At 42.7% G+C, this 25,879-nt stretch overlaps 1 protein-coding gene across 1 annotated transcript in view; it reads right to left on the reverse strand.

Annotated features, from left to right (window-relative positions):
* The window catches only part of LOC124036119 (zinc finger protein 462-like), a 27,344-nt gene continuing 1,465 nt past the window's right edge, over window positions 1-25,879 (reverse strand). Inside the window, exons 2-11 of the mRNA XM_046350274.1 lie at window positions 11,043-11,111; window positions 4,854-10,840; window positions 4,431-4,711; window positions 4,116-4,234; window positions 3,425-3,577; window positions 2,936-3,176; window positions 2,517-2,653; window positions 2,108-2,334; window positions 581-1,538; window positions 1-446 (exon numbers count right to left, since the gene is read on the reverse strand). Of these exons, the coding sequence (XP_046206230.1) occupies window positions 295-446; window positions 581-1,538; window positions 2,108-2,334; window positions 2,517-2,653; window positions 2,936-3,176; window positions 3,425-3,577; window positions 4,116-4,234; window positions 4,431-4,711; window positions 4,854-10,840; window positions 11,043-11,052 (8,265 nt within the window). The 5' untranslated portion in view covers window positions 11,053-11,111 and the 3' untranslated portion in view covers window positions 1-294. The remainder of the gene's footprint in view (window positions 447-580; window positions 1,539-2,107; window positions 2,335-2,516; window positions 2,654-2,935; window positions 3,177-3,424; window positions 3,578-4,115; window positions 4,235-4,430; window positions 4,712-4,853; window positions 10,841-11,042; window positions 11,112-25,879) is intronic.

A 25,879-nucleotide genomic window follows, 5' to 3' on the forward strand; every position in this document is an offset into this window, starting at 1 on the left:
TTCTAGGATAGTCATTTATTACAAAAATGTTAAAAGACAACAGGATGAAAATATTAAGAAAGCACCAAAACTAATTAGTTGGAAATGTGAACCGCTGTCATTCTGGGATAAGACTTTTTGTCCTTTACAACAATAGCTACAGTGTCTCCTCAGTCAAGACTAGTTACACGTGGAAACAATATGCAACCGTTTCAATTGAAATTCACATAATCTCCTTGCTGTTAAAATCAGCATTTCTAAGCAGCAACACCCTCAAAGTCAGTACATCCTTATCAATTGCACCGACACACTGAGTTACAAGCCATGGCGCATCACATGTCGTTCCAGGTCAGTGCTGTTCATGAGAGTTCGGCCACAGAGCTTGCAAGAAAGCGCATTTGCATTTATGGTCGATGGAATTATCCTCAGGGTAGCGGAGGCATCTATACTCAGGGCAGTGGAGGCATCTATATTCAGGGTAGTGGAGGCATAGAATAGGAATGATAATAGAATGAGTAGCAGAGTTAAACACCTGACAGGGAACCAGAAACAGTTTCATCAATTGGATGTCAATAGTTTCATCATGTCAAAATGTACATACCTTTTGGTGCAGATGTGTTGCCATTTTCATGATCTTGCTTATCGTCACTCATGGGGTTTTCTTCAGACATTTCGTTCTCTACAGACCCTTGCTCCCGTTTCGTATTGCACTCAGGTTTCAGACTGTCATTCTTTACCACCACCACCTCCTCATGTTCCGGTTTCTCACTAGGATTCCTGTGTGTCTCCTCTTTGCCCTCTTCATTTTCAAGCACTGGCATTTCATGATAGTGGCAGGCTTCATTTTTAAGCACTGGCATCTCATGATATTGGTCGTTTTGTTCTCCTATGTCTATCTCTCCAGGTTCTCGGTTCTCTTCCTCAAAGTCCATAAATTGTTCCTCTACCATCTCCTTATCCTCATGCTCGAGCTCCCCATGGCAATCTTCATATTGTTCCTCCTTGTTCTCCTCATAACTAAAATCATGGCTCTCGTGGAATTCACTGCTTTGGGCACTGTTCTCTGACACCTCATTATCTCCACCTTTGTTCACCTGATCTTGTTGCCCATGGTTCTCTTCACAGTCCATGGATTTTTCTTCTACGTACCCTTTGTTCTCGTATTTTTGGGGGGCAATGTTCTCCCCATTTTTCTCCAAACCTTTTTCCTCAACGGTATCCCCTTCTTTGAGCCCTTGAGTTTCTTTAAGTCTTCTGTTAGTTTCTTCCTGGTCTTTCTCTTCTTCTTTTCCTAGCTTCTCTATGTTCTCTCCCTCCTCCAGCACCATCTCACTATGTCTGTGGTTGGTTTCTTCCTTCTCTTTGTTTCTTAGCTTGTCAGAGTTCTCCCCCTCTCCCTCCAGCCCTTGTTTCTCACCATGTTTATTTCTTTCTTCTTTGTCTTCTTCATTTTCTAATTCCTGGTCACATTTCTTTTCCTTTTCTCGGTTGACTCTGTCCAGTCTGGTCTCCAGTTCCTCCAGATGGACCTGTCCCACCAGCTCATGGTTCCTCACGACCTACAAGAAAGAACAACACAAGTCAGAAGACATTTACATCCGATATAGAAGGTCAAACGACTCAACAGAGAACAGTTGACTATAGAACAAAATTTCAGAATCAGCATTAATAAAACAATGTGTAAGAATACTACGAGTTGTGAGCTTTGATTGGCTATTTGTCAACATAACCACTGTCCATGTGTAGAGACACAGGCTCATCCAGAAACATCCCTGATCACAAAGGTACTGTGCAGCTCTGATGGGAGTACAGGTGTAAGCAGTCCAACAGATATCCCCTCTAGTCTTTCAGAGGAAAAGTTGCGCAGTGGTCTAAGGCACTGCATCTCAGTGCAAGAGGTGTCACTACAGTCCCTGGTTCGAGTCCAGGCTGTATCACATCCGGCCGTGATTGGGAGTCCCATAGGGTGGCGCACAATTAGCCCAGCATCGTAGGGGTTTGGCCATCATTGTAAATAAGAATTTGTTCTTAACTGACCTGCCTAGTTAAACAAAAAAAACAAGTGGATACACAATCATATTGCTTACACCTATGCAGTCCTTTCAGATCCTAAGGGTAGAACACTAACCTGGTGCTTATCGCATAGGTGTGCCTCCAACTCGCTCAGCTGTGTGAAGTCAAAGTAGCACAGTCTGCATTTGTACGGCTTGATATCATCGTGCTTAATGAGCATGTGCAGATGCAGCTTCTCGTCACTGGAACTCGTGAAGGTGCACTTGTGGCAGCGGAACACGAGGCCCTGGAGATATCGCGATAGCCTTGAACGACGCACCTCTATCGGGGCCACGGGCTCCTCTGTTGTAACGGGATAAAAACCAGGATCAGCAGCATAGAGTCGGGTAAGACACTGATAAGTATCCGACAGAATAAACGGTAGACAGCCAGATTAAGTGTCTAGAGAGTGTCATGGATGTATAAAGCATAATTGTGTATAGTCATAATGTAATTTATTGTGTTAATACCACAAAAATACCTACCACGATGGAGGACGATGTGGTCGATCATGCAGTTTTTGTTTTTGGTGTGGTAAAGACAGAGAGGGCAGCGTAGGTCCTTAGGAGCTTCTGTTGCGCTACTGGCATGTGCCGTCTCTATGTGTATATCCAAATTCTTCCTAATGTAAGCATTCAGAGAAAAATGTGTTACACTCATTTGGCAATACAGCATATTGAGGCTTAATAGTTAGAAACAATTATGACCACGAAGTGATCATTTAAAGAGGGAGTTAATTTAGCAACCCTTGTCGTCACAGGTGCTAATTGTTCAATCACTTCAATTAGTTTCTATATTCTTAGATATCCATAGCAGGAATGTGTATACTAAAGCCCCAACTATGACCCAGCAAAGTCAAGCATTGGCATTTGAGCAGATTCTACCACTGAAAATAATATATTACCTGAAGCCTGTGAAAAAGGAGCAGTCCTTGCACCTCACCAGCCTTTTCCCATTGTGACGATTGATGTAGTGCCGGCGCATACTCTTGATGTGTGTTGAGGTGTAGATACAAAACTCACAGATGAATAACGCATCTTGAGTGGTCGCGGTGGCCTGTTGGCCTGGATGTCTGGAGGCCTGAGCCACCTGCCTGTAGTGGTTGAGCTGCCGCTGAACATCTGGGGGCTCCAAGTACACTGGTTCTGTAATGGAAAGTACACTGGATATTAGAACCACATTACATTCAGTCACTCAGCAGATGCCTTGTAGGGGTAGGGGAGGTGTGCTATTGACAAAATACTTGAGGTCAATACGTAAAATGTTATGCGTTTTTCAAAAATATTGATGGTCTGTATGCTGCACAACACATTTGATAATTTATAGGAAAGGTTCTTAATCATGAAGTTTAATCATTAAAATTCAAATAATGAATGTAAAGGGGAGCACTTGCTTTCAGTGAGGTCTGTTTCCTCAGAATCGTCAGACATGTGATTGCCTTCCTGAGGTTCTGGCAGGTTAGGGGCCTCTTCATTGGCCTCCAGGGTGTGTTCTCTGTCCTGGCTACCGGTCACGGGGGAAGGAAGGTTCTTGGATGGGTACTCAGCTACTCCAGCAAGACAGATTAAAAAAGGAAACAGGTTTTAACATCTTTTTCACAGCTTTTGCCATTTCAATTGACATTTTATACAGTATCAAATTCTGCAAAATTAACAGATAAATATTTTTTTTAATCTTTAAAATGTGGTGACATGACAAATCAAATCTTATTGGTCACATACACAAATTTAGCAGATGTTATTGCGGGTGTAGTGAAATGCTTGTGTTCCTAGCTCCAACAGTGCAGTAGTATCTAACAATACACAAATCTAAAAGTAAAATAATGGAATTAAGAAATACATAAATATTAGGACAAGCAATGTTGGAGTGGCATTGACTAAATACAGTAGAATAGAATACAGTATATACATATGAGATGAGTAAAGCAGTATGTAAACAGTATTAATGTGACTAGTGTTCCATTATTAAAGTGGCCAGTGATTCTATGTCTATGTATATAGGGCAGCAGTCTCTAAGGTGCAGGGATGAGTAGCCGGGTGGTAGCCGGCTAGTGACAGTGTGCTATATTAGTAAGGCTGCCTCACCACCATGTACTTTGAGCAGGTGGTTCTTCAAAAGGCTCAAGATGGTAGTTCTGTACCGACAGAGCCCACAATGGAAGGGTTTGATGGTCCCGGGGCGATGTCTAATATGGCGGTCAAACCTGAGGAGACATTTGCAGACAAGCTGTCATTTCACAAATGGATTTATTCAGATGTTTAAGCAAATCTTTATGGTTATATAGAAGCAAGAAATAATGTTGTATTGTGGTACCTAAAAAGGTAACATCACAAGAGTGATTCTATCACATACTATCAATACTCTCCTCTGATGTAAATATACAATATATTTCCTCTTACATCTGCTTCTGTTGATGTGGTACGTTGTCCAGCCGTTTGAGCGCTGCTGTAGCTGCATGGCTCCGCTCATGTGAGCGCAAACCTTTCAAAGACATGAAAGTTCGCCCGCAGTGCTTGCACTCCTCTCCTGCTGACCCCCCCTCTGGTTCTGTTGTCGACGGGACAGGGGAAGGGGACCCCATTGGACCCATCCCTGTTGCAACAGATTCCACCTTTGTCACAATCCAATGACTGTCCGATTCCGCTGCCGTCAGAACATCGGACAGTTCTTGTCTTTCATGCTGAAAGACAAATAAATGATTACGGTTGAGAATCACATATGGGAAAACACAGATGTATTTTTCCAATGTTGTACAGTACTACCATCTGTCAAACAATCACAAGCCCGTAGGTTTGCAGTTTACTACATTATGTGCCACTTACCTTAATAGACTTGGTCTTTATTGGTGGTTCACTAAGGTGTTGTTTCCTCTTCTGTCCATTTTCCAGCGTCTGAAACTCCTCATTATGATGGTCGAGATGGGAGCCGAGGTCCACACTGCCCTGGATTTGGAGGTTACAGTATCCACATCTGTAGAACTCTGTGCCAATCTCTGAAGTCTTTGAAAGTATAGTGAAGTCCCGTTTGAAATCTTCGTTGTGGAAATTGGTGTAGTGGATACTTAGCAGGAGATTTGAATTGAAAAATAATTTCACACATTTCTTGCATTCAACTGGACGCAATGCGCTGCCTTTCTCACATTCTGGATCAAATAACTTGCAGACAGGTTTCTGCTGCCTGTGGCGATTTCTGGGCTTTGGCGGAGAGTGCAGTGTGTTAATCGGTCGGTGTTCGCTAGATTTGTGCATGCTGTTAGAGACTCCTGGATGGCAAATCACATAATGGGAGACCATGCCTTTTTCACTAAGACATTGGAAAAAACAGAGAGAACAGTTTCTCTTCTCACCAGATGATTTGGTTTCCGGACTCAAAGAAGCCTTATGGTGTGGTGAGGTTGGAGGAATGCGGTGAGCTCTGAATGCTGGAACAAAGTGGTTGTTGAAAGCGGCATTGTCATGTTGCCTCCTATAGTGGGCTGCAAGGTACTTACAAATCAAAGTCGTATACGAGCACAGTGCACACTTGTAGGAAAACTCTTTGTCCTCAATTGGAGCCACTGTACTGTGGTTAATGCGAAGATGGCGGGCAAGACCCTTTTTAGTGGTGCAAAAGTACTTGCAAAGGTGGCATTTGACTATGATGGATTTCCTATTTTTTAAAATGGCAGCTTGGGCAATTGAGGTCTGGGAGCCTCTATATTTGGAGAGAAGATGTTTTTTAATGGCAGCGGATTTTTTCAAGGCCGGTTTGAACATATTGGGGGCAGATCGTTTGTGATCCATCTCATAGTGAGCTTTCAACTTCTTGAATTTTGCATGGATGACTGGACACATATTGCACTGGAAGCCTGCCAATCCTATCCTCTTACCCGATCGGACTTTCACACATTCATCTGGGTCACTGAAGTGTACAATTTCTTGTTCAAGTCTCTCAGTTCTGGCTTTGGTGGTTGGATGCCTCATCTGGCAGTGAGTTAGAACACCATGAGGGCGAGAGTTCACATACGGACAGATTGAACACTTGAATACCAGAGTCCCATCACCTGTACTAGATTTAGGTTCCTTTTCACAAGTTGATGGATCATATTCCGGATGTTTCTTTCCACAATGAGTTAACACACCATGGAGGGTGTTGAACTCTCCGGAACAGACAGGGCAACTCCATCGCTGGCTTGGATTTGAGGTTTCATGAACATCAGACTGCTCATGAACCTTCATATCATATTCTGGATGTTTCTTTCCACAATGAGTAACCATACCATGGAGGGTGTTGAACTCTCCGGAACAGACAGGGCACATATGTGTCTCGCTTGACCTCGAGGTTTCATGAACAGCTTGCTCTTCATGGACCCCTGGCTCTTCATGGACCCCTGGCTCTTCATGGACCCCTGGCTCTTGAGTCTGCCTACTACGAATGACATCTAACACAGATCCATCTTCCTTGACAGACCATGGATGAACTACACGGTAGTGGCTGCCGATACCCCCCATTGAAGTAGCCTTAAAGGAACATGCTCGGCATGGATAGACTTTTGTGTCACCTTCTCCGGACTGAAAAGATGGAGAGGTCTTCGGAACTTCCCCAAACCTGAGGGTAATATTTTCATGTTTAACATTGCACTCTGTGTTAGGCTTGATTGTTTTAGATAGAGAAGTCTTAGGGCCAACATGTAACCTCAGGATGATGGACTCAAGTCCAGTATTTTTATCTGGATGACGTTGCCGGTAGTGCCGGAGGAGTCCCTTCGCTTCAGTGTGTGAACAAACACACCACTCACAATGATAACCTGCTTGTAAATGGCCATCTTGGTAAGCCCAACGCATAATCGTTGTGATTGGGGCTTTCTCTTGGTGGTTATTCCTCAGATGCCTTTTCAAAAGATATATATGGGGAGTTATATAAGAACATTTGCGGCATTTTAAGGACCTGAGTGGTGCAGCTTTCTGCGTGCGAGATTGTGAAGCTTTCACGGGGGACTTTTTAGGTTGTTGGGTTATTAATTTCTTGGGGGGGGTGCGAACAATGGTAGTATACCGGACAACTTGATCCGCAGTAGCCGGCAGATCACTATGTCTTAATTTCTGATGATTCAAAACACCCCTAACTGTGGCATTGTCATAGTCACAATGCTGGCAGTAAAACAACTTCCCCTCTTCTTCTTGGGATGAGTTAAGTGGGTCTTCTTGTACTGGCTGCGATTTGCCCATAACCGTAGCAGTATGTTCAAGGATTTGCTTAGCAGTTAGTTTCATATCAAGGTGTCTTTTCCTTTGATGATTCAAAACCCCTATCACTGTTGGATTGCTATAGTTGCAAAGCTGACAGAAAAACATGTCTGCAACCTCGTCCTTCAAAAGAGGACGAGACAAGACGTGAGGAGAGTTGGGTGAGTGGACTGCTTTTGACTGAGATTGTTTGGTTTGCCCTTGAACCACAACTGTATGCCTTAAGATCTGCGCAGCGTTTGTTTCGAGATCACCATGCATTTTATTTTGATGATTCAGAATCCCCCTTACTGTAGAATTGCTATAGTCACAATACTGGCAGAAGAACTTCTCTAATTCTTCCTGGAAAATCTCAGATGTTAAGAATGATGAGTGAGGTGATTTGCCAGATTGGGCCAAAATCATAGCAGCAGTATATTCAAGGATTTGTTTATGAGTTGCCTTAAGATCAGGGTGTCTTTTCCTTTGATGATCCATAACCCCACTCATGGTTGGATTGCTGTAGTTGCAAAGCTGACAGAATAACACAGCCTCTTCCGTCACAAGAGGAAGAGGTAAGATGTGAGAAGAGTTCATTGAGTTGACTCTTTTAGACTCTTCTGATGTTTTCATTTGCCCTCGAACCTCAGTAGTATGCCTGAAGATGTCATCAGGAGTTGTTTTGAGTTGACCGTGTCTTCTCTTCTGATGATTAAAAATCCCGCTCATTGAGGGATCTCCATAGTTGCAAAGCTGACAGAAAAACAAGTTACCTGCCTCATTCCCAACATCAGATCTGAGGAGAGAGGAGTTAGGGGCCCCAAATCCAGCAGACTGAGATGTAGATTTTTGACTAAGAAGCTCAGATGTATATTGAATAATCTGATTAGTGGATATCTGAAGACGGCGATGTCTTAATTTTTGATGATTCAAAACCCCTGCAACACTTGGGTTGCCATAGTTGCAGTACTGGCAAAAAAACAAGTCAGCTACCTCATTCTCAACAGTAGATTTGAAAGAGGAATTAGACGAGTCATATCCAGTAAACTGAGGCTTTTCACATTGACCATGAACCTCAGCAGTATGTTTGACGACATTATCAGCAGTCACCTTGAGACGACTATGAGACGACATCTGATGATTCAAAACCCCTCTCACATTGGGGCTGCTACGAATCATAGCAGTATGTTTGATTATACTTTCAGCAGTTGACTTACGAGTACTGTGTTTTAACTTCTGATGATTCATAATGCCTCTCACTGTGGGGTTGCAATAGTCACAAAACTGGCAGAAATATGGACTCTCAACATCTGCCTGTGAAACACTGGATATGGGAGAGGATGTGTTTGGAGACTTAACTTCTGGAAGTTTGAATGGCTTTAAAACGTCTTCCTGTGTAACATCATTTTGGAGGGGAGTGCTAGGTGAGACTATTACGATGCCCTGTGATTTTTTACATTGACTACGAACCTCAGCAGTATAGAGGTGTATCTGCTCAACAGAAGCCTTGAGATCACGGTGTTTTGACCTTTGGTGATTCAACACCCCCCTCACTGTGAGGTTGTCATAGTTGCAATGCTGGCAGAAAAACATGTTCTCTGCATCTTCCTGTGCAACATCTGGTTTGGAGAGGGAAATGTTGGGGGACTTAACTTCTAGGAGTTTAAATGGCTCCAAAACCATATTTTCAGGAGACACCTGTGTTTCGTCCTTAGGTTTCCTGGAAGTGGCAAGAGAAGCTTGTTTTATGCTGTCAATTGTCAATCCTGCCTTCGGGTGGCTTTTTTGGTAGTGGACAAGCATGACAACCACTGACTTATTGCTGAATACACAATGTTTGCAGTGGTACAGTTCCACATCCACTCCCATGGAAGCAGAACATGCTAATGAGGGTGTATTGGTGATATTAACAGTTTCTTTATGTGGGGTCGGAGACCTCTCAGGAGAGACCTCTGCATTCTTTAGGCTGGAGGTATGCCCTAAATTTTGTGATGTAGAGGGTTTATGTTCAGTGGGCTTGGTAGTAAAACTGCAGTACATTAAGGGATTGCTCATTTTCAGTTTTGGATGCTTGTTTTTGTAATGGGGTTTCAAGTACTTGCCATTAGAAATGGTGAATGGGCAGGCAAAGCACTTATACACCAAATCAAGCTGATCTGATCGCATCATGAACACATTTGGGGCTTCTGGGTGATGATCCCTATAGTGCTGCTTAAGGTCATCAGGGGCGGCAAAATCAACCGGACACTCCAAGCAACGGAAGGTGGCAGTCCAATCATCTGGATTCATGATGTACTGAAAGTCATACCTGATGTAAGGGTGCATTCTCTGGTAATGGGTGCTCACACTGCGAGATGACTTGTGACTGTAGTCACAGTGTTTGCAATGATAAAGATTTTTTGGGTTGTCCCTGCTTTCCCCATTTGCCAACTGATCTTCTATTTCATTTCCTGAGGCATCTAGTTCAGTTCTCCAGGCATTTCCCTCCTCTTCATCCTCGCTAACCTCAAAGGTGAAAGCAGTGCCCCCTGATAGCTTACTTTGGATGACTGTACTTTCGGGGTTTGTTTTGATATTTTTCTTAGCAGGACTTAATGGAGTGTCATCATGCGTTCTCTTCTTGGTGGTTTTAGCTAATGGCTCTGTCAGTGACATTACATTATACGTTTCAGGTTTGAGATTCCGCTGTTCTGTCACCGTTTTGTCCAGCAGACTTGACCCCATGCTGTAAAAAAGGTAACTGTGCTTACTTCGCTGGTGAGTGTGAAGATCTTCCAACCAAGTCGCAGAGAAGTTGCAGAGCGAGCAGCAGTGAGAGCCCATCTGTTCACTTTCTGAATGAAATCTCTCGTCAGTTACTTTAGAAACACCTTTACAATTGTCTTGGTCATAGCTATGGAAAGGCGCATCTGACATGACAGTCACATCACACGCACCTGATGGCCTTGGGAGGGTGGACATCTTCATTGGCAAGGAATTTAAAGATGACTCATGCGCTGAACTTCCAGGTACGACTCTGAATTTAGAACAATTTCCTGAGGATCCCACTTGAGTTCGCAGGTTCTTCAACAATAAGCTAGAGCTAGGAATGTTTATGGTTTTCAAGGTAGACTTGGAATTCACTCTCCCCACGTCCCCTTTTTTGCGTTTGAGTGCTGACACATTTTTGTGATTCTTCTTACCTGGCAGTGACACTTTGGTATTGAGAATCTTGCCCCTCAAATACCGTTTCTGTGTTTTCAAGGTCCCGCCCTTACCAGGACCCCTTACCGGCATCTTGTGATATGTTTTTTCATGTTTGATAATAACGGTCCAACTGGAAGACATAAACACACAATGCCGGCAAGAGAAAAACTTTTTTGAACTGTTGTAGCGTGTGCTACTGTGAGGTGGCGTGGAACTCTCTGAGGGAGTAGAACTCCCTTCATTTTGTGAAGGATCCACATCAACGCCATGCACCTTCTTCGTGTGTTCAAGGAGGAAATACTTTGATTTGAAGAGGAGGACACAATGGTTACACTGGAATGACTGACTTGGAGACACGGATTGTTGAGAGCCTGGTTGACCTTGGGTCATTTGGTCAGACTTCTTGAGGTGCCCGGAATCTGTGGGAGTATAAAATATCTTAATAATGAATGAAAACAATATACAACTACAGAATAAAAATGTGTATCATCAGATATTAATGACTAAATGTGCCATGCACCTAAGCATTTCCAGACCAACTAAGCAGTTAAAAACATCAGGTGATAAAGTTCACCATTCTCCTGTTTACAACTTGTATTATGGTATAAGAACAAGTCATACCTTCCTCCATGTCCCCTGGCTCTGTGAGATTCTTGATCCCAGAAATTCCCTGACAAACAGGAGAGAAACCTGTTGGGCAGCATAATAATTTAATGACAGTAACCAGGTTCCCATCCCAAAATGTTTAAATTAATTACGCGAGAAATGGTGGTGAAAACGCCTTTATGCGCAAATGTTATACGACTCGGGAAAGCATGCAGTTTATTAGGATACAGATTAAATACATTTAGATGAAAGTGCACTATGAGCTTGATGCTCCTTTCCAATTAATAGTGAGGGTCTTATTCTGGTGACATGATGATAAGATGCTTGGCTGCTGTTTGACAAATAAAAATAATCTCATGTACAGGATAAAATGTAAAAAAATTCCACTCATCAAGCTACACAGAAGACCCAATCATGACAAAGCAAAAACAGGTTATTTAAAATGTTTTCAAATTTACTTTCAAAACTGTTCTTCACATTTACATAAGTATTTTACTCCAATCATAAGCCCTTTACTCCAATCAAACTTTATTTGCCACATGCGCCAAATACAACAAATGTAGACTTTATTGTGAAATGCTTCCTTACAAGCCCTTAACCAACAGTGCAGATTAAGAAGAAGAAAATACTTACCAAGTAGGCTAAAATAAAGAGTAACACAATAAGAATAACGAGGCTATATACTGGGGGCACCGGTACCGAGCCTGTGTGCAGGGGTAGAGTCTTGAGTCTTAAAATGGTATCCATGAGTTCATCTGACTCTGGGTAAATTAAACAAACACCAGAATCTAGCAGTTTTATCCCTTTAAAGCTTACTTTGTGGACTGCACCACCAGTCAGTGATAGTAGCAGGGATAGAAATAACCATTTGACAAGACCATCATTGTCAAACCCCCCCCTGCCTTTTGGATTTTGTGTAAGGTCACCTGCATTACGCAATGTCGGCACTCCACTTGTTAGAGCAAGGAAGTTAACCTTGAAGGTTTTAGAATCTCCCTGGTGGACAAGTTGACCTGTTTAACAAATGTGATTGGATGGTTGCTTAACATAATGGATAATTTTGTCAGGTTTACCTGAGAAAAGCTATTAGCTAGCCATTTTAGACCAAAGGTCTAAACAATGGGTCTGTAAAAAAGTTTGTGAGTATGGAATCCGCAGTAAGGGAAACAGTACCACTGTCTGTATCCCCACCTATTGTTTCGTTGATGAAGCAGAGGTAAGGAGTGTTGCGCAAGGTGGTCATTTTTTTTTTGCAGTACACATTATGCTGTTCTATCACGCATACAAAGATGTCCATAGGACAAAAAAACTGTTCATTATTTGCAGTAATGTCTTTGTAATATCGCAAACAGACGTAGCAGTTTCAGCATTAAGGGTTCCAGCTTTAAAGTTGGTAAACCAGTTTAAATACGCTATAAAAGTCCTGCCTACTTCCTGGATCATGTCCCTTGCTGTGCAGCGATATGCTTCTGTTACTAGCTAGTAGCGCCTAACAATACAGTAAAACGTCAAAGTACAAAAAAAACAAGGCCAGGAAGAATCCAATCAACAACCCAAATAGCACAGTAACAGTATTCCAAACTATACGTATGAAAACGGGAAGAATTTCTGCAAGATATACAAAGAATGATATGAACAGCAGTACAGTGCCTTGTGAAAGTATTCGGCCCCCTTGAACTTTGCAACCTTCTGCCACATTTCAGGCTTCAAACATAAAGATAGTCTCAGAGGTCCGTTAAAAGCGCAGAGAGCATCATGAAGAACAAGGAACACACCGGGCAGGTCCGAGATACTGTTGTGAAGAAGTTTAAAGCCGGATTTGGATACAAAAAGATTTCCCGTTTTAAACATCCCAAGGAGCACTGTGCAAGCAATAATATTGAAATGGAAGGAGTTATGTTTGGCGTAAAAGCAACACAGCTCATCACCCTGAACACACCATCCCCACTGTCAAACATGGTGGTGGCAGCATCATGGTTTCGGCCTGCTTTTCTTCAGCAGGGACAGGGACTGAGATGGCCGCCTCGCTTCGCGTTCCTAGGAAACTATGCAGTTTTTTGTTTTTTTACGTGTTATTTCTTACATTAGTACCCCAGGTCATCTTAGGTTTCATTACATACAGTCGAGAAGAACTACTGAATATAAGATCAGCGTCAACTCACCATCAGTACGACCAAGAATATGTTTTCCGCGACGCGGATCCTGTGTTCTGCCTTACAAACAGGACAACGGAATGGATCGCATGCAGCGACCCAAGGAAACGACTCCGAAAAAGAGGGAAACGCGGCGGTGTTCTGGTCAGACTCCGAAAAAGGGCACATCGCGCACCACTTCCCAGTATTCTTCTTGCCAATGTCCAGTCTCTCGAGAACAAGGTTGATGAAATCCGAGCAAGGGTGGCATTCCAGAGGGACATCAGAGACTGCAACGTTCTCTGCTTTACGGAAACATGGCTTACTGGGAAGACGCTATCCAGGGCGGTGCAGCCAACGGGTTTCTCCACGCATCGCGCCGACAGAAACAAACATCTCTCTGGTAAGAAGAGTGGCGGGGGCGTATGCCTCATGACTAACGGGACATGGTGTGATGAAGGAAACATACAGGAACTCAAATCCTTCTGTTCACCTGACTTAGAATTCCTCACAATCAAATGTAGACCGCATTATCTTCCAAGAGAATTCTCTTCGATTATAATCACAGCCGTATATATCCCCCCCAAGCAGACACATCGATGGCTCTGAACGAACTTTATTTAACTCTTTGCAAACTGGAAAACATTTATCCGGAGGCTGCATTCATTGTAGCTGGGGATTTTAACAAAGCCAATCTGAAAACAAGACTCCCTAAATTTTATCAGCATATCGATTGCGCAACCAGGGGTGGTAAAACCTTGGATCATTGTTACTCTAACTTCCGCGACGCATATAAGGCCCTGCCCCGCCCCCCTTTCGGAAAAGCTGACCACGACTCCATTTTGCTGATCACTGCCTACAGGCAGAAATTAAAACAAGAGGCTCCCACGCTGAGGTCTGTCCAACGCTGGTCAGACCAAGCTGACTCTACACTCCAAGACTGCTTCCATCACGTGGACTGGGACATGTTTCGTATTGCGTCAGATGGGAATATTGACGAATACGCTGATTCGGTGTGCGAGTTCATTAGAACGTGCGTCGAAGATGTCGTTCCCATAGCAACGATAAAAACATTCCCTAACCAGAAACCGTGGATTGATGGGAGCATTCGCGTGAAACTGAAAGCGTGAACCACTGCTTTTAATCAGGGCAAGGTGTCTGGCAACATGACTGAATACAAACAGTGCAGCTATTCCCTCCGTAAGGCTATCAAACAAGCTAAGCGTCAGTACAGAGACAAAGTGGAATCTCAATTCAATGGCTCAGACACAAGAGGCATGTGGCAGGGTCTACAGTCAATCACGGACTACAAGATGAAATCCAGCCCAGTCACGGACCAGGATGTCTTGCTCCCAGGCAGACTAAATAACTTTTTTGCCCGCTTTGAGGACAATACAGTGCCACTGACACGGCCTGCAACGGAAACATGCGGTCTCTCCTTCACTGCAGCCGAGGTGAGTAAGACATTTAAACGTGTTAACCCTCGCAAGGCTGCAGGCCCAGACGGCATCCCCAGCCGCGCCCTCAGAGCATGCGCAGACCAGCTGGCCGGTGTGTTTACGGACATATTCAATCAATCCCTATACCAGTCTGCTGTTCCCACATGCTTCAAGAGGGCCACCATTGTTCCTGTTCCCAAGAAAGCTAAGGTAACTGAGCTAAACGACTACCGCCCCGTAGCACTCACTTCCGTCATCATGAAGTGCTTTGAGACTAGTCAAGGACCATATCACCTCCACCCTACCTGACACCCTAGACCCACTCCAATTTGCTTACCGCCCAAATAGGTCCACAGACGATGCAATCTCAACCACACTGCACACTGCCCTAACCCACCTGGACAAGAGGAATACCTATGTGAGAATGCTGTTCATCGACTACAGCTCGGCATTCAACACCATAGTACCCTCCAAGCTCGTCATCAAGCTCGAGACCCTGGGTCTCGACCCCGCCCTGTGCAACTGGGTACTGGACTTCCTGACGGGCCGCCCCCAGGTGGTGAGGGTAGGCAACAACATCTCCTCCCCGCTGATCCTCAACACAGGGGCCCCACAAGGGTGCGTTCTGAGCCCTCTCCTGTACTCCCTGTTCACCCACGACTGCGTGGCCACGCACGCCTCCAACTCAATCATCAAGTTCGCGGACGACACAACAGTGGTAGGCTTGATTACCAACAACGACGAGACGGCCTACAGGGAGGAGGTGAGGGCCCTCGGAGTGTGGTGTCAGGAAAATAACCTCACACTCAACGTCAACAAAACTAAGGAGATGATTGTGGACTTCAGGAAACAGCAGAGGGAACACCCCCTATCCACATCGATGGAACAGTAGTGGAGAGGGTAGCTAGTTTTAAGTTCCTCGGCATACACATCACAGACAAACTGAATTGGTCCACTCACACTGACAGCGTCGTGAAGAAGGCGCAGCAGCGCCTATTCAACCTCAGGAGGCTGAAGAAATTCGGCTTGTCACCAAAAGCACTCACAAACTTCTACAGATGCACAATCGAGAGCATCCTGGCGGGCTGTATCACCGCCTGGTACGGCAACTGCTCCGCCCTCAACCGTAAGGCTCTCCAGAGGGTAGTGAGGACTGCACAACGCATCACCGGGGGCAAACTACCTGCCCTCCAGGACACCTACACCACCCGTTGTTACAGGAAGGCCATAAAGATCATCAAGGACATCAACCACCCGAACCACTGCCTGTTCACCCCGCTATCATCCAGAAGGCGAGGTCAGTACAGGTGCATCAAAGCTGGGACTGAGAGACTGAAAAACAGCTTCTATCTCAAGGCCATCAGACTGTTAAACAGCCACCACTAACATTGAGTGGCTGCTGCCAACACACTGTCATTGACACTGACCCAACTCCAGCCATTTTAATAATGGGAATTGATGGGAAATGATGTAAATATATCACTAGCCACTTTAAACAATGCTACCTTATATAATGTTACTTACCCTACATTATTCATCTCATATGCATATGTATATACTGTACTCTACATCATCGACTGCATCCTTATGTAACACATGTATCACTAGCCACTTTAACTATGCCACTTTATTTACTTTGTCTACACACTCATCTCATATGTATATACTGTACTCGATACCATCTACTGTATGCTGCTCTGTACCATCACTCATTCATATATCCTTATGTACATGTTCCTTATCCCCTTACACTGTGTATAAGACAGTAGTTTTGGAATTGTTAGTTAGATTACTTGTTGGTTATCACTGCATTGTCGGAACTAGAAGCACAAGCATTTCGCTACACTCGCATTAACATCTGCTAACCATGTGTATGTGACAAATAAAATTTGATTTGATTTGATATTGATGGGAAGATGGATGGAGCCAAATACAGGACCATTCTGGAAGAAAACCTGATGGAGTCTGCAAAAGACCTGAGACTGGAACAGAGATTTGTCTTCCAACAAGACAATGATCCAAAACATAAAGCAAAATCTACAATGGAATGGTTCAAAAATAAACATATCCAGGTGTTAGAATGGCCAAGTCAAAGTCCAGACCTGAATCCAATCGAGAATCTGTGGAAAGAACTGAAAACTGCTGTTCAAATGCTCTCCATCCAACCTCACTGAGCTCGAGCTGTTTTGCAAGGAGGAATGGGAAAAAATGTCAGTCTCTCGATGTGCAAAACTGATAGACATACCCCAAGCGACTTACAGCTGCAATCGCAGAAAAAGGTGGCGCTACAAAGTATTAACTTAAGGGGCTGAATGATTTTGCACGCCCAGTTTTTCAGTTTTTGATTTGTTAAAAAAGTTTGAAATATCCAATAAATGTTGTTCCACTTCATGATTGTGTCCCACTTGTTGTTGATTCTTCACAAAAAAATACAGTTTTATATCTTTATGTTTGAAGCCTGAAATGTGGCAAAAGGTCGCAAAGTTAAAGGGGGCCGAATACTTTCGCAAGGCACTGTAGATACAAGTGAGTCATGTCAAGAATCCAGTATTTTAAATAAGTGTGTATAAACAGTTTAACTAAAATATAAAGTACAAGTACAAATATTATACTGAACCAAAATATAAAGCATGTAAAGTGTTGGTCCCATGTTTCATAAGCGGAATTAAAATATCCCAGGAATTTTCCATACGCAAAAAGCGTATTTCTCTCAAATTTTGTGCACAAATTTGTTTACATCCCTGTTAGGGAGCATTTTTCCTTTGCCAAGATAATCTATCCACCTGACCGGTGTGGCATATCAAGAAGCTGATTAAGCAGCATGATCATTACACAGGTGCACCAAGAGCAGAGCACCAAGTCTAGGTCAAAAAGGCTCCTTAACAGCATCTACCCCCCAGAGCACCAAGTCTAGGTCAAAAAGGCTCCTTAACAGCATCTACCCCCCATGCCATAAGACTGCTGAACAATTAACCCCCCCCCCACGGCTACTCACTGTTTATTATCTATGCAGTCACTTTACCCCAACCTACGTGTTAATATTACCTCGACTAACCTGTACCCCTGCACATTGACTCGGTACCCCCCATTGTTATTTTGTGTTAGTTTTATTTTATTTTTTACTTTATTTAGTAAATATTTTCTTAACTGCATTGTTGGTTAAGGGCTTGTAAGTAAGCATTTCACGGTAAAGTCTACACGTGTTGTATTTGGAGCATTTGACAAATAAAATTTGATTTGACAATGTCACAAGTTGAAGGAGTGTTTATGTAATAAAGCCCTTTTGTGGAGAAAAACAAATTCTGATTGGCTGGGCCTGGCTCCCCAGTGGCCTGGCTCCCCAGTGGGCGGGTATGATTTTAAGCAAGAGACATCTAAGCCTCCCCTAACACGGATGACGCTGGGCCAATTGTGCGCCGCCCCATGGGGCTCCTGATCACGGCCGGCAGTGCCACAGCCTGGGACCGAACAAGAGACATAGTGGCGCCTCAGCACTGCGATGCAGTGCCTTAGACCACTGTGCCACTCGGAAGGCTTAGATGTCTCAAGTTGAGGGAGAGTGCAATTGGCATTCAGGAATGTTCGCCAGAGCTGTTGCCAGAAAATGAAATGTAATTTCTCTACCATTACCTGCCTCCAACATTGTTTTAGAGAATTTGGCAGTACGTCCAGTCGGCCTGACAACCGCAGACCACGTGTATGGAGTCGTGTGGGCGAGCGGTTTGCTGATGTCAACATTGTGAACAGAGTGCCCCATGGTGGCAGTGGGGTTATGGTATGGGCAGGCATAAGCTATAGACAACGAACACAATTGCATTTTATCGATGGCAATTTGAATGCAAATAGATACCATGACAAGATCCTAAGGTATCTGTGGTATCTGTATTCTCAGTCATGTGAAATCCATAGATTAGTGAATTAATTTCAATTGACTGATTTCCTTATATGAACTGTACTCAGTAAAATCTTAAATTGTTGCGATTATATTTTGGTTTAGTATATTTGTCCTACAGTACTTCACACATGTATTATACACACCTCAACCTAACGTAGCAGGAGTAAAAGAAACACCTGAAACTAGATCCCTTACATACTGGGCTTGACGAGAAGGGGGAAGGGGGTTCTCTTCTGCACTGTTCAACCAATCCAGTAAATGTGGAGGAGTTGTTAAGATGGAGTGTCACCTTGTTAACATCCAAAAGCGGAAGTTGTGTCACAGGCTCTCTTTCCATGTCCCCTGAAAACCGGAACACCCGGATGCTGGGGAATTGGCGAGGCTTTACGCACCCTGAGACACCCTCAGACAGTGGTTGAATGAGATTTAGACATGAACACACATTGAAAACCTATTTAGCTTCAGCTATTCAAGCACAACAGAGGCATGGCGGTGACTAATAACAAAATAAACAAGGGAAACTTATAGGCAGGTGTAATCGTCATGTTGGACATTTTGGATTCAGAATGGGCATAAGCGCTGTAACCTTAAAATGGCAGCCATATTGGATTTGAGGCAAAATCCGTGGTGAACCCAGAGAGAATCTGTGGTGGCCCCGGACATAATTACAAGAGTAGGGCCTAAAGATACAAAATCCTTCAAGGAACCTTGGACCCCCAAAAAAATTGAATTCCAAAGCCTGAGCCCACTTGTTTTCCATCGAGCTGGTTAAAATAGACTCAACATTTTTTTTTAAACATGCCATCGTGAGCATGTTGAGTTTGTCTATCCCGATCAGACCCGATCAGGATACGCAGGTTGAAATATCAAAATGAATTCTGAACCAACTATATACATTTGGGGACAAGTCGAAACACATATGTAACATTCATTCATGGACATTTAGCTAGCTAGCTTGCTGTTGCTAGCTAATTTGTCCTGGAATATAAACATTGGGCTGTTATTTTACTTAATGTACAAGGTCCTATTTTTTTCTGGATCTTTGTAGAATACCGACCCATTTTGAGTCACACAAAATTGTGTGTTTTATACAATTAATCCACAAATTAAAAGGGATAAACCTTGTTGCTTTCTAGTAATCTCTCTTCCTTCAGTCTTTTTCCTCTGTGGATTTTATATGGTGGTTGGCAATCAACTTTAAGGTGCATTACTGCAACCAACTGGACTGGAGTGTGGACCTCGTTCATCTCTCAATCGCCCCCGTGGGTATATGCTTCTAAAAACCAATGAGGAGATGGTAGAGGTGGGACTTGCAGTGCTTCAAGCATCTAAAATAGAGCCAAGTTTTATTTTAGCCCCCGGCAGCTACGCAGGCCAGGGATGCCAACTGGTGAGAGCCTAAAAACGTGACACTTTTTTGTTGTTGTCGAAACACACAAAATAAATCCCTGCTAGGGGGAAATGCAGGTTAACTAATTACACAACAAAGAATATGATCTACATGATCAGTCTGCGTGTGTAAAATAAAGTGGTTAATGTGAACCTAACAGCTAAAAAATGTAAAGAAAGCAATCCAATGTTACTTGTTGCCTAGACTTTACTGCAAATGACACTTGAGAAAAAACATTACACTAATATTGCAGTTAGCCATGACAGCCTTTACAATAGAACGCTTGTGAACACACACATCTAAATATTGCACTTAAAATAGAAAGAAACAAATAGGCATTCTATTTTTGCTCTATTATAGTGGCCACTATAGTAGACATTGATCAAGTGCACAAGGCTACATGTGTGCAAAAATAACATTCACTGAGTAAAACACTTTATAATCCCCCCTCACAAGTGTTTCTGTCAAATTCAACAACAAAATCAATATCTTTGGGCTACACTGCACATCATTACATTATACACTTTCTGCCTGTGGACATCTGTTCTACAATGTGCCAGCAGAGCACGATACCGTTTGTTGGCATAATTGATCTCTTTCAGGCAGAGAGTACACCTGGCATACCCCTTTTTATCCAGTGAGAAAGAGGGAACGTGTGTTGTGTTCCTTTCACCTCTATAGTGGCATCCAGCTTAAGCCAGGCCCAGCTCCAGCTACACTTGTTAAACAAGCAACACCTCATTTTCACTTAATTCTCTCATTCTGAAAATTAACCACATACTGTAAAGGGAAAACATTAGTTAACAGATAGTGGTTTGCTAGTTAACTAGTTAACATTTCACAGATTGCCAGGGTCCAGTAAGCAACCAAAGCGTTATAACTTGAGGAACGGCAAGGAGTCGTATACCAGCTAACACTATCGCATATTGGTTAGGTTACTAATGTTAGCTCATCTGATGTTGTAATGTTAGCTGTCGGCCTTTAATAGCCTGCTAATTTTCAAAAACTCAATAATTTGATCAGACAAGTTGGCTAATGTTGCTCAACATTTCTCTGGCTAGCTAAAGGAGAAATCGATCCGGCTAGCAAGATTCTTAAACTCAACATGCAGAATAATGCCAAGCTGGAAAGGGGATGGGCTGCATAAGCTCATGTAACCCAATAGTGGAAGCTCTGATATACTGTAGCAAAAATGTGGAATAAAAGTAGTCGGTTGCCTGCCCTACATGCATAAACAAACAGCATTTGGATGTTTTAATGCATACCTGTAAACACAGAGATACAATAGGAAGACATATTAAACTATGAATATTTATGAATGTAAGCTTTACTTTTTGGTAGCTGATTATTAGACAACTTTCCAAGTCAAATGTGCTCTTATTCCGTGCTGTATGAGCCTCCCTGACAAAAAATACATACTGTTACATGAACAACACACCGTCCGGGTTGCGTGCACGAGCATAGCGAAATAAATGTACCCCTACATGTTATTCAACCATAACATCCAAACGTTGTGCGCGCGTCAACGGACGTCTGACAGGCATGCAAACTAGTCACCTTATGGCGAAATTTGCTGTTTTAAATCCAAAAATAGGTGGGGGGGGGGGGGCGTTGGCTGTATCAAGGCTCCTATCCTTCACCTAACAACAGAATGCAGCACGCGACTGAAGAGAGATGAGACAACCAACTTGCTTACAGCATCAGCATGCGCTCTGGAAAGTCAGCTTGCCAGTTAACTTACAGCAGCGCGTCCCCTGAACGAACTTCATGAGCTGTAACTGAAAAACAACTGGCATCTGGAAAGTCTGAGGTGAGGGAGAAAGTGTGGAGGAACAAGTATGGTTAGCATGGTTAACCTCTTGTGGCTAGGGGACAGAATTTTCACTTTTGGATAAATAGCGCGCCCAATTTCAACTTCCTGCTACTCATGCCAAGAATATAAGATAGGCATATTATTCATAGATTTGGATAGAAAACACTCTGAAGTTTCTAAAACTGTTTGAATCATGTCTGAGTATAAGAGAACTTACGTAGCAGGCAAAACCCCGAGGACTAACTGTTCAGAATTATCCCCCCCTCTCTGTTACCTGAATTGTCTTTGGCAAGAAATATTTTATAGGAACTTGTTTTCAGTTCCTACCGCTTCCACGGGATGTCAGTCTTTGGAATTTGGTTGAGGTTATTCCTTTGTGCAATGAAGAAGTAGGCCAACTAGGAACTGAGGACACTTTTGTGAGTTGCGCAAGACGTGAAAAGCAGCACTGGTTTGTCTTCTTTCCTGTATTGAATACAGATTGCCCCATCTACAATTTGATCGATTATTAACGTTTAAAAATACCTAAAGTTGTATTACAAAAGTAGTTTGAAATATTTTGGCAAAGTTTATAGGCAACTTTTGACATTTTTTGTAGTGACGTTGCATTTTTTGTAAGCTGTTTTCTTCTGGATCAAACGCGCTTTACAAATGGACATTTTGGATATATATGGACAGAATTAATCGAACAAAAGGACCAATTGTGATGTTTATGGGACATATTGGAGTGCCAACAAAAGAAACTTGTCAAAGGTAATGTATGTTTTATATTTTATTTCGGCGTTTTGTGTAGCGCCTGCAGGGTTGAAATATGCTAGCTCCTTTGTCCACTGCTGGTGCAGATGGTGCAGGCTATCAGATATTAGCTTCTTATGCTTTCGCCGAAAAGCATTTTTAAAATCGGACATGCTGGCTGGATTCACAACGAGTGTAGATTTAATTGAGTATCTTACATGTTTGATTTAACGAAAGTTAGAATTTTTTAATCTGGCGCTCTGCATTTTCCCTGGTAATTGGCCAGTTGAGACATTTGCGTCCCGCCTCTCCCTAAGAGGTTTTTAATGGGTGTGCCACAATATCTTTAAATGTAACCATGTTTGCAGTAAACTATTATTACCCAACCATCCATTTCATAAATCGGAGACATTAGGGATGTGAAAAAACATATTTTGCTTGTCCATTCCCAGCGCGCCTCTACAGGGTGCTGTTGGAGAGATGCATCGCTGAGGCGCTCCACCAATGTTCAATCAAATAAATCATGTATCAGATATAGGATATGGTAGAAAAAGTGTGTGGCCTTTTTCTGTAGCCTACAGGCTGGAGATAAAATGGATGACAATGTAATGAGATGGACACTAGTGATGCACCAATATGACATTTTTGGCCGATAACGATATCTGAAATGTTCCTTGCCAGAAAAACCGATAACCAATGTTTAAAATGTTAGCGGCCTTTTAAACATTCTAGTACAGTTAAACAGTTAACACACACGCAGCGGTCTAAAAGGTGTCACTATAGTCCCTGGTTCGAATCCAAGCTGTATCACATCCAGCCGTGATTCGGAGTCCCATAGGGTGGCGCACAATTGGCACAGCGTCGTTCGGATTTGGCCGGGGTAGGCCATCATTGTAAATAAGAATTTGTTCTTAACCTACTTGCCTAGTTAAATAAAGGTTACACACACAAACACCACACTGACCAAAAAGTTATTTTGTTGGCATTTTACGTATGTCCCCATTACCAGTAAAACAATCAAAACCTGTTACTTTCACTTACTTGCTATGTTGTTTCGTTGTTCATTTGTTCAGACGTTCCATTCTCAACCAGGATTTCTATGGAACGCTGTTTGGGTCTTTGCATGTCAAAAAATATAGGGGAATAACACTATTTGACATGTCAAATAAGCTTGTTGACAAAACAGGACCTGAATATGACCGCACATAACATAATACTTAAATGCGTTAATTAATTTTAAAAGTAGTTATTATACTAGCACTCGTATTTCATATGTCACAACGATTCATCGATACGTATGCTATGATGCTGGTAAAGTTGTCTCAAACACCTACAGTGCTGGTCATAAAAAAGCTAGCTATCTCATGGATGCAAACAATGTTCTCCCCAAAAACATAGCAAAACAATCTGTTTCAGTAGCTATAGTTCGCTAGCTAACTATATAGCTAAGTGTCATCATCTAAAATAACACTAATTCATAAGACAGTTTTAATTATATTAATGGTGGTCGGAACCATCTATGTGAAGCTAGCCACAATAAGGATGAGTTACAATAGTGGACTTTGCGGTTTGCCTTCAAAATAAAAGCATGCCATTGACAGTGATGCAAATGCATACAAATAGTAGAACTATGCCTTAATTTAATAGATCACGCTAAATGAGGTTGGAATGTTATATAGAATCAACAAAAGACTATTTGTTAATTTGACAAATCTGTTAATCACACTTGATGTATTATACTTTAGAATTGCATTGGGGGCATACTTATTTCACTGTACAGCCTTACATATGGATTGTGGATCAATTACATGGTGTTTCAGTATACTCAGTGACACCCAGAAAACATTAGCATTGTAGCTCTTATTGCGGGACTCAAACAACTGAATTGAGACACATTTATTGTCAACCAATGTGTATTGAACAGTATTCCAGAGATAAACAATACTGCGTGGATGTTAACTCTGAGCAGGATGTTCTGAAAAAATATATTGGGTATTGTGATTGTGTGAAATCACCTCCCCAGTCAGCCTATTGTGTGTATTGACATTCATATTGCACTGTAAAGCTTTACCTAAGGATTGGGCATTCATTTTTTAAATATTTTTTTTAACCTTTATTTAACTAGGCAAGTCAGTTAAGAACAAATTCTTATTTTCAATGACGGCCTAGGAACAGTGGGTTAACTGCCTGGTCAGGGGCAGAACGACAGATTTGTACCTTCTCGGCTCAGGGGTTTGAACTTGCAACCTTCCGATAACTAGTCCAACACTAGGCTACCCTGTCGCCCCAATGAAATGCCGTAGACTGTTACCACATTTCATTGGGGTGACAGGGTAGCCTAGTGGTTAGAGTGTTGGACTAGTTATCGGAAGGTTGCAAGTTCAAACCCCCGAGCCGAGAAGGTACAAATCTGTCGTTCTGCCCCTGACCAGGCAGTTAACCCACTGTTCCTAGGCAGTCATTGAAAATAAGAATTTGTTCTTAACTGACTAGCCTAGTTAAATAAAGGTAAAAAATAAAAATAAAAAAAAGAATGCCCAATCCTTAGGTAAAGCTTTACAGTGCAATATGAATGTCAATACACACAATAGGCTGACTGGGGAGGTGATTTCACACAGTCACAGTCCAGCAATAAGAGCTACAATGCTAATATTTGTGTAAACTCTTCAGTTGTGTTCTGTGGGTGTCACTGAGTAGACTGGTACCCCATTTCATTACTTCACATTCCAACCTTGTTTAACATGATCTAGTCTAAATATGGCATGATTCCACCAATTGTAACCTTCTGCATCACTTTCAAATAGGTACTTTTATTTTGAAGTCAACCGCAAATTCCACTATTGTGCCTAATAGTCAGATAGAGCTTCACAGTAGCTTCACAGAGCTACTGATAGTAGTGGTGGCGCCTGCCTTGCAAGTGCAAATACAGAACACACAACATTCTATAATAGAGCTGTGTTATTTGACGTGTCACATAGTGTTATTTGACATATTTTTTTTGACACGCAAAGATCCAAACGACGTTCCATAGTATGCCATGAAGCTAATAGCAGTGGCGCTATTACTGTGTAACTCCGGTTGGGCAACATCTGAACAATATCGCACTTGGTAACATTAGTGTGTATCGTGCTCAACCAGTCGCGAAAGCCAACATCACCCACGACAGAGAACGGTTGCTTGTCAAGGGCAATGAATTCCATTATCTTGGCGTTAATGGATTTCGGCTTTGAGTTGTCTCGCTGAAATGTTGTTACTATTTCAAATGACTGCTCGACTTTGACTGCTTGATCCACACAGCCGACATTGTGGGCTAGGTAGGGAATGCTGTGTTGCAGGTGAACCGCAAAATTGTACATGGTGTCACTTACCTACGCTGTATAGGTATGCACGTCAGCTTTGACATTGGTTTATCACATCAGCGTTAAACTAGACATCGGGCCGATAGCGA

This window comes from Oncorhynchus gorbuscha, linkage group LG05 (genome assembly GCF_021184085.1).
Source record: "Oncorhynchus gorbuscha isolate QuinsamMale2020 ecotype Even-year linkage group LG05, OgorEven_v1.0, whole genome shotgun sequence".
In the NCBI taxonomy this organism is placed as follows: Eukaryota; Metazoa; Chordata; class Actinopteri; order Salmoniformes; family Salmonidae; genus Oncorhynchus; species Oncorhynchus gorbuscha.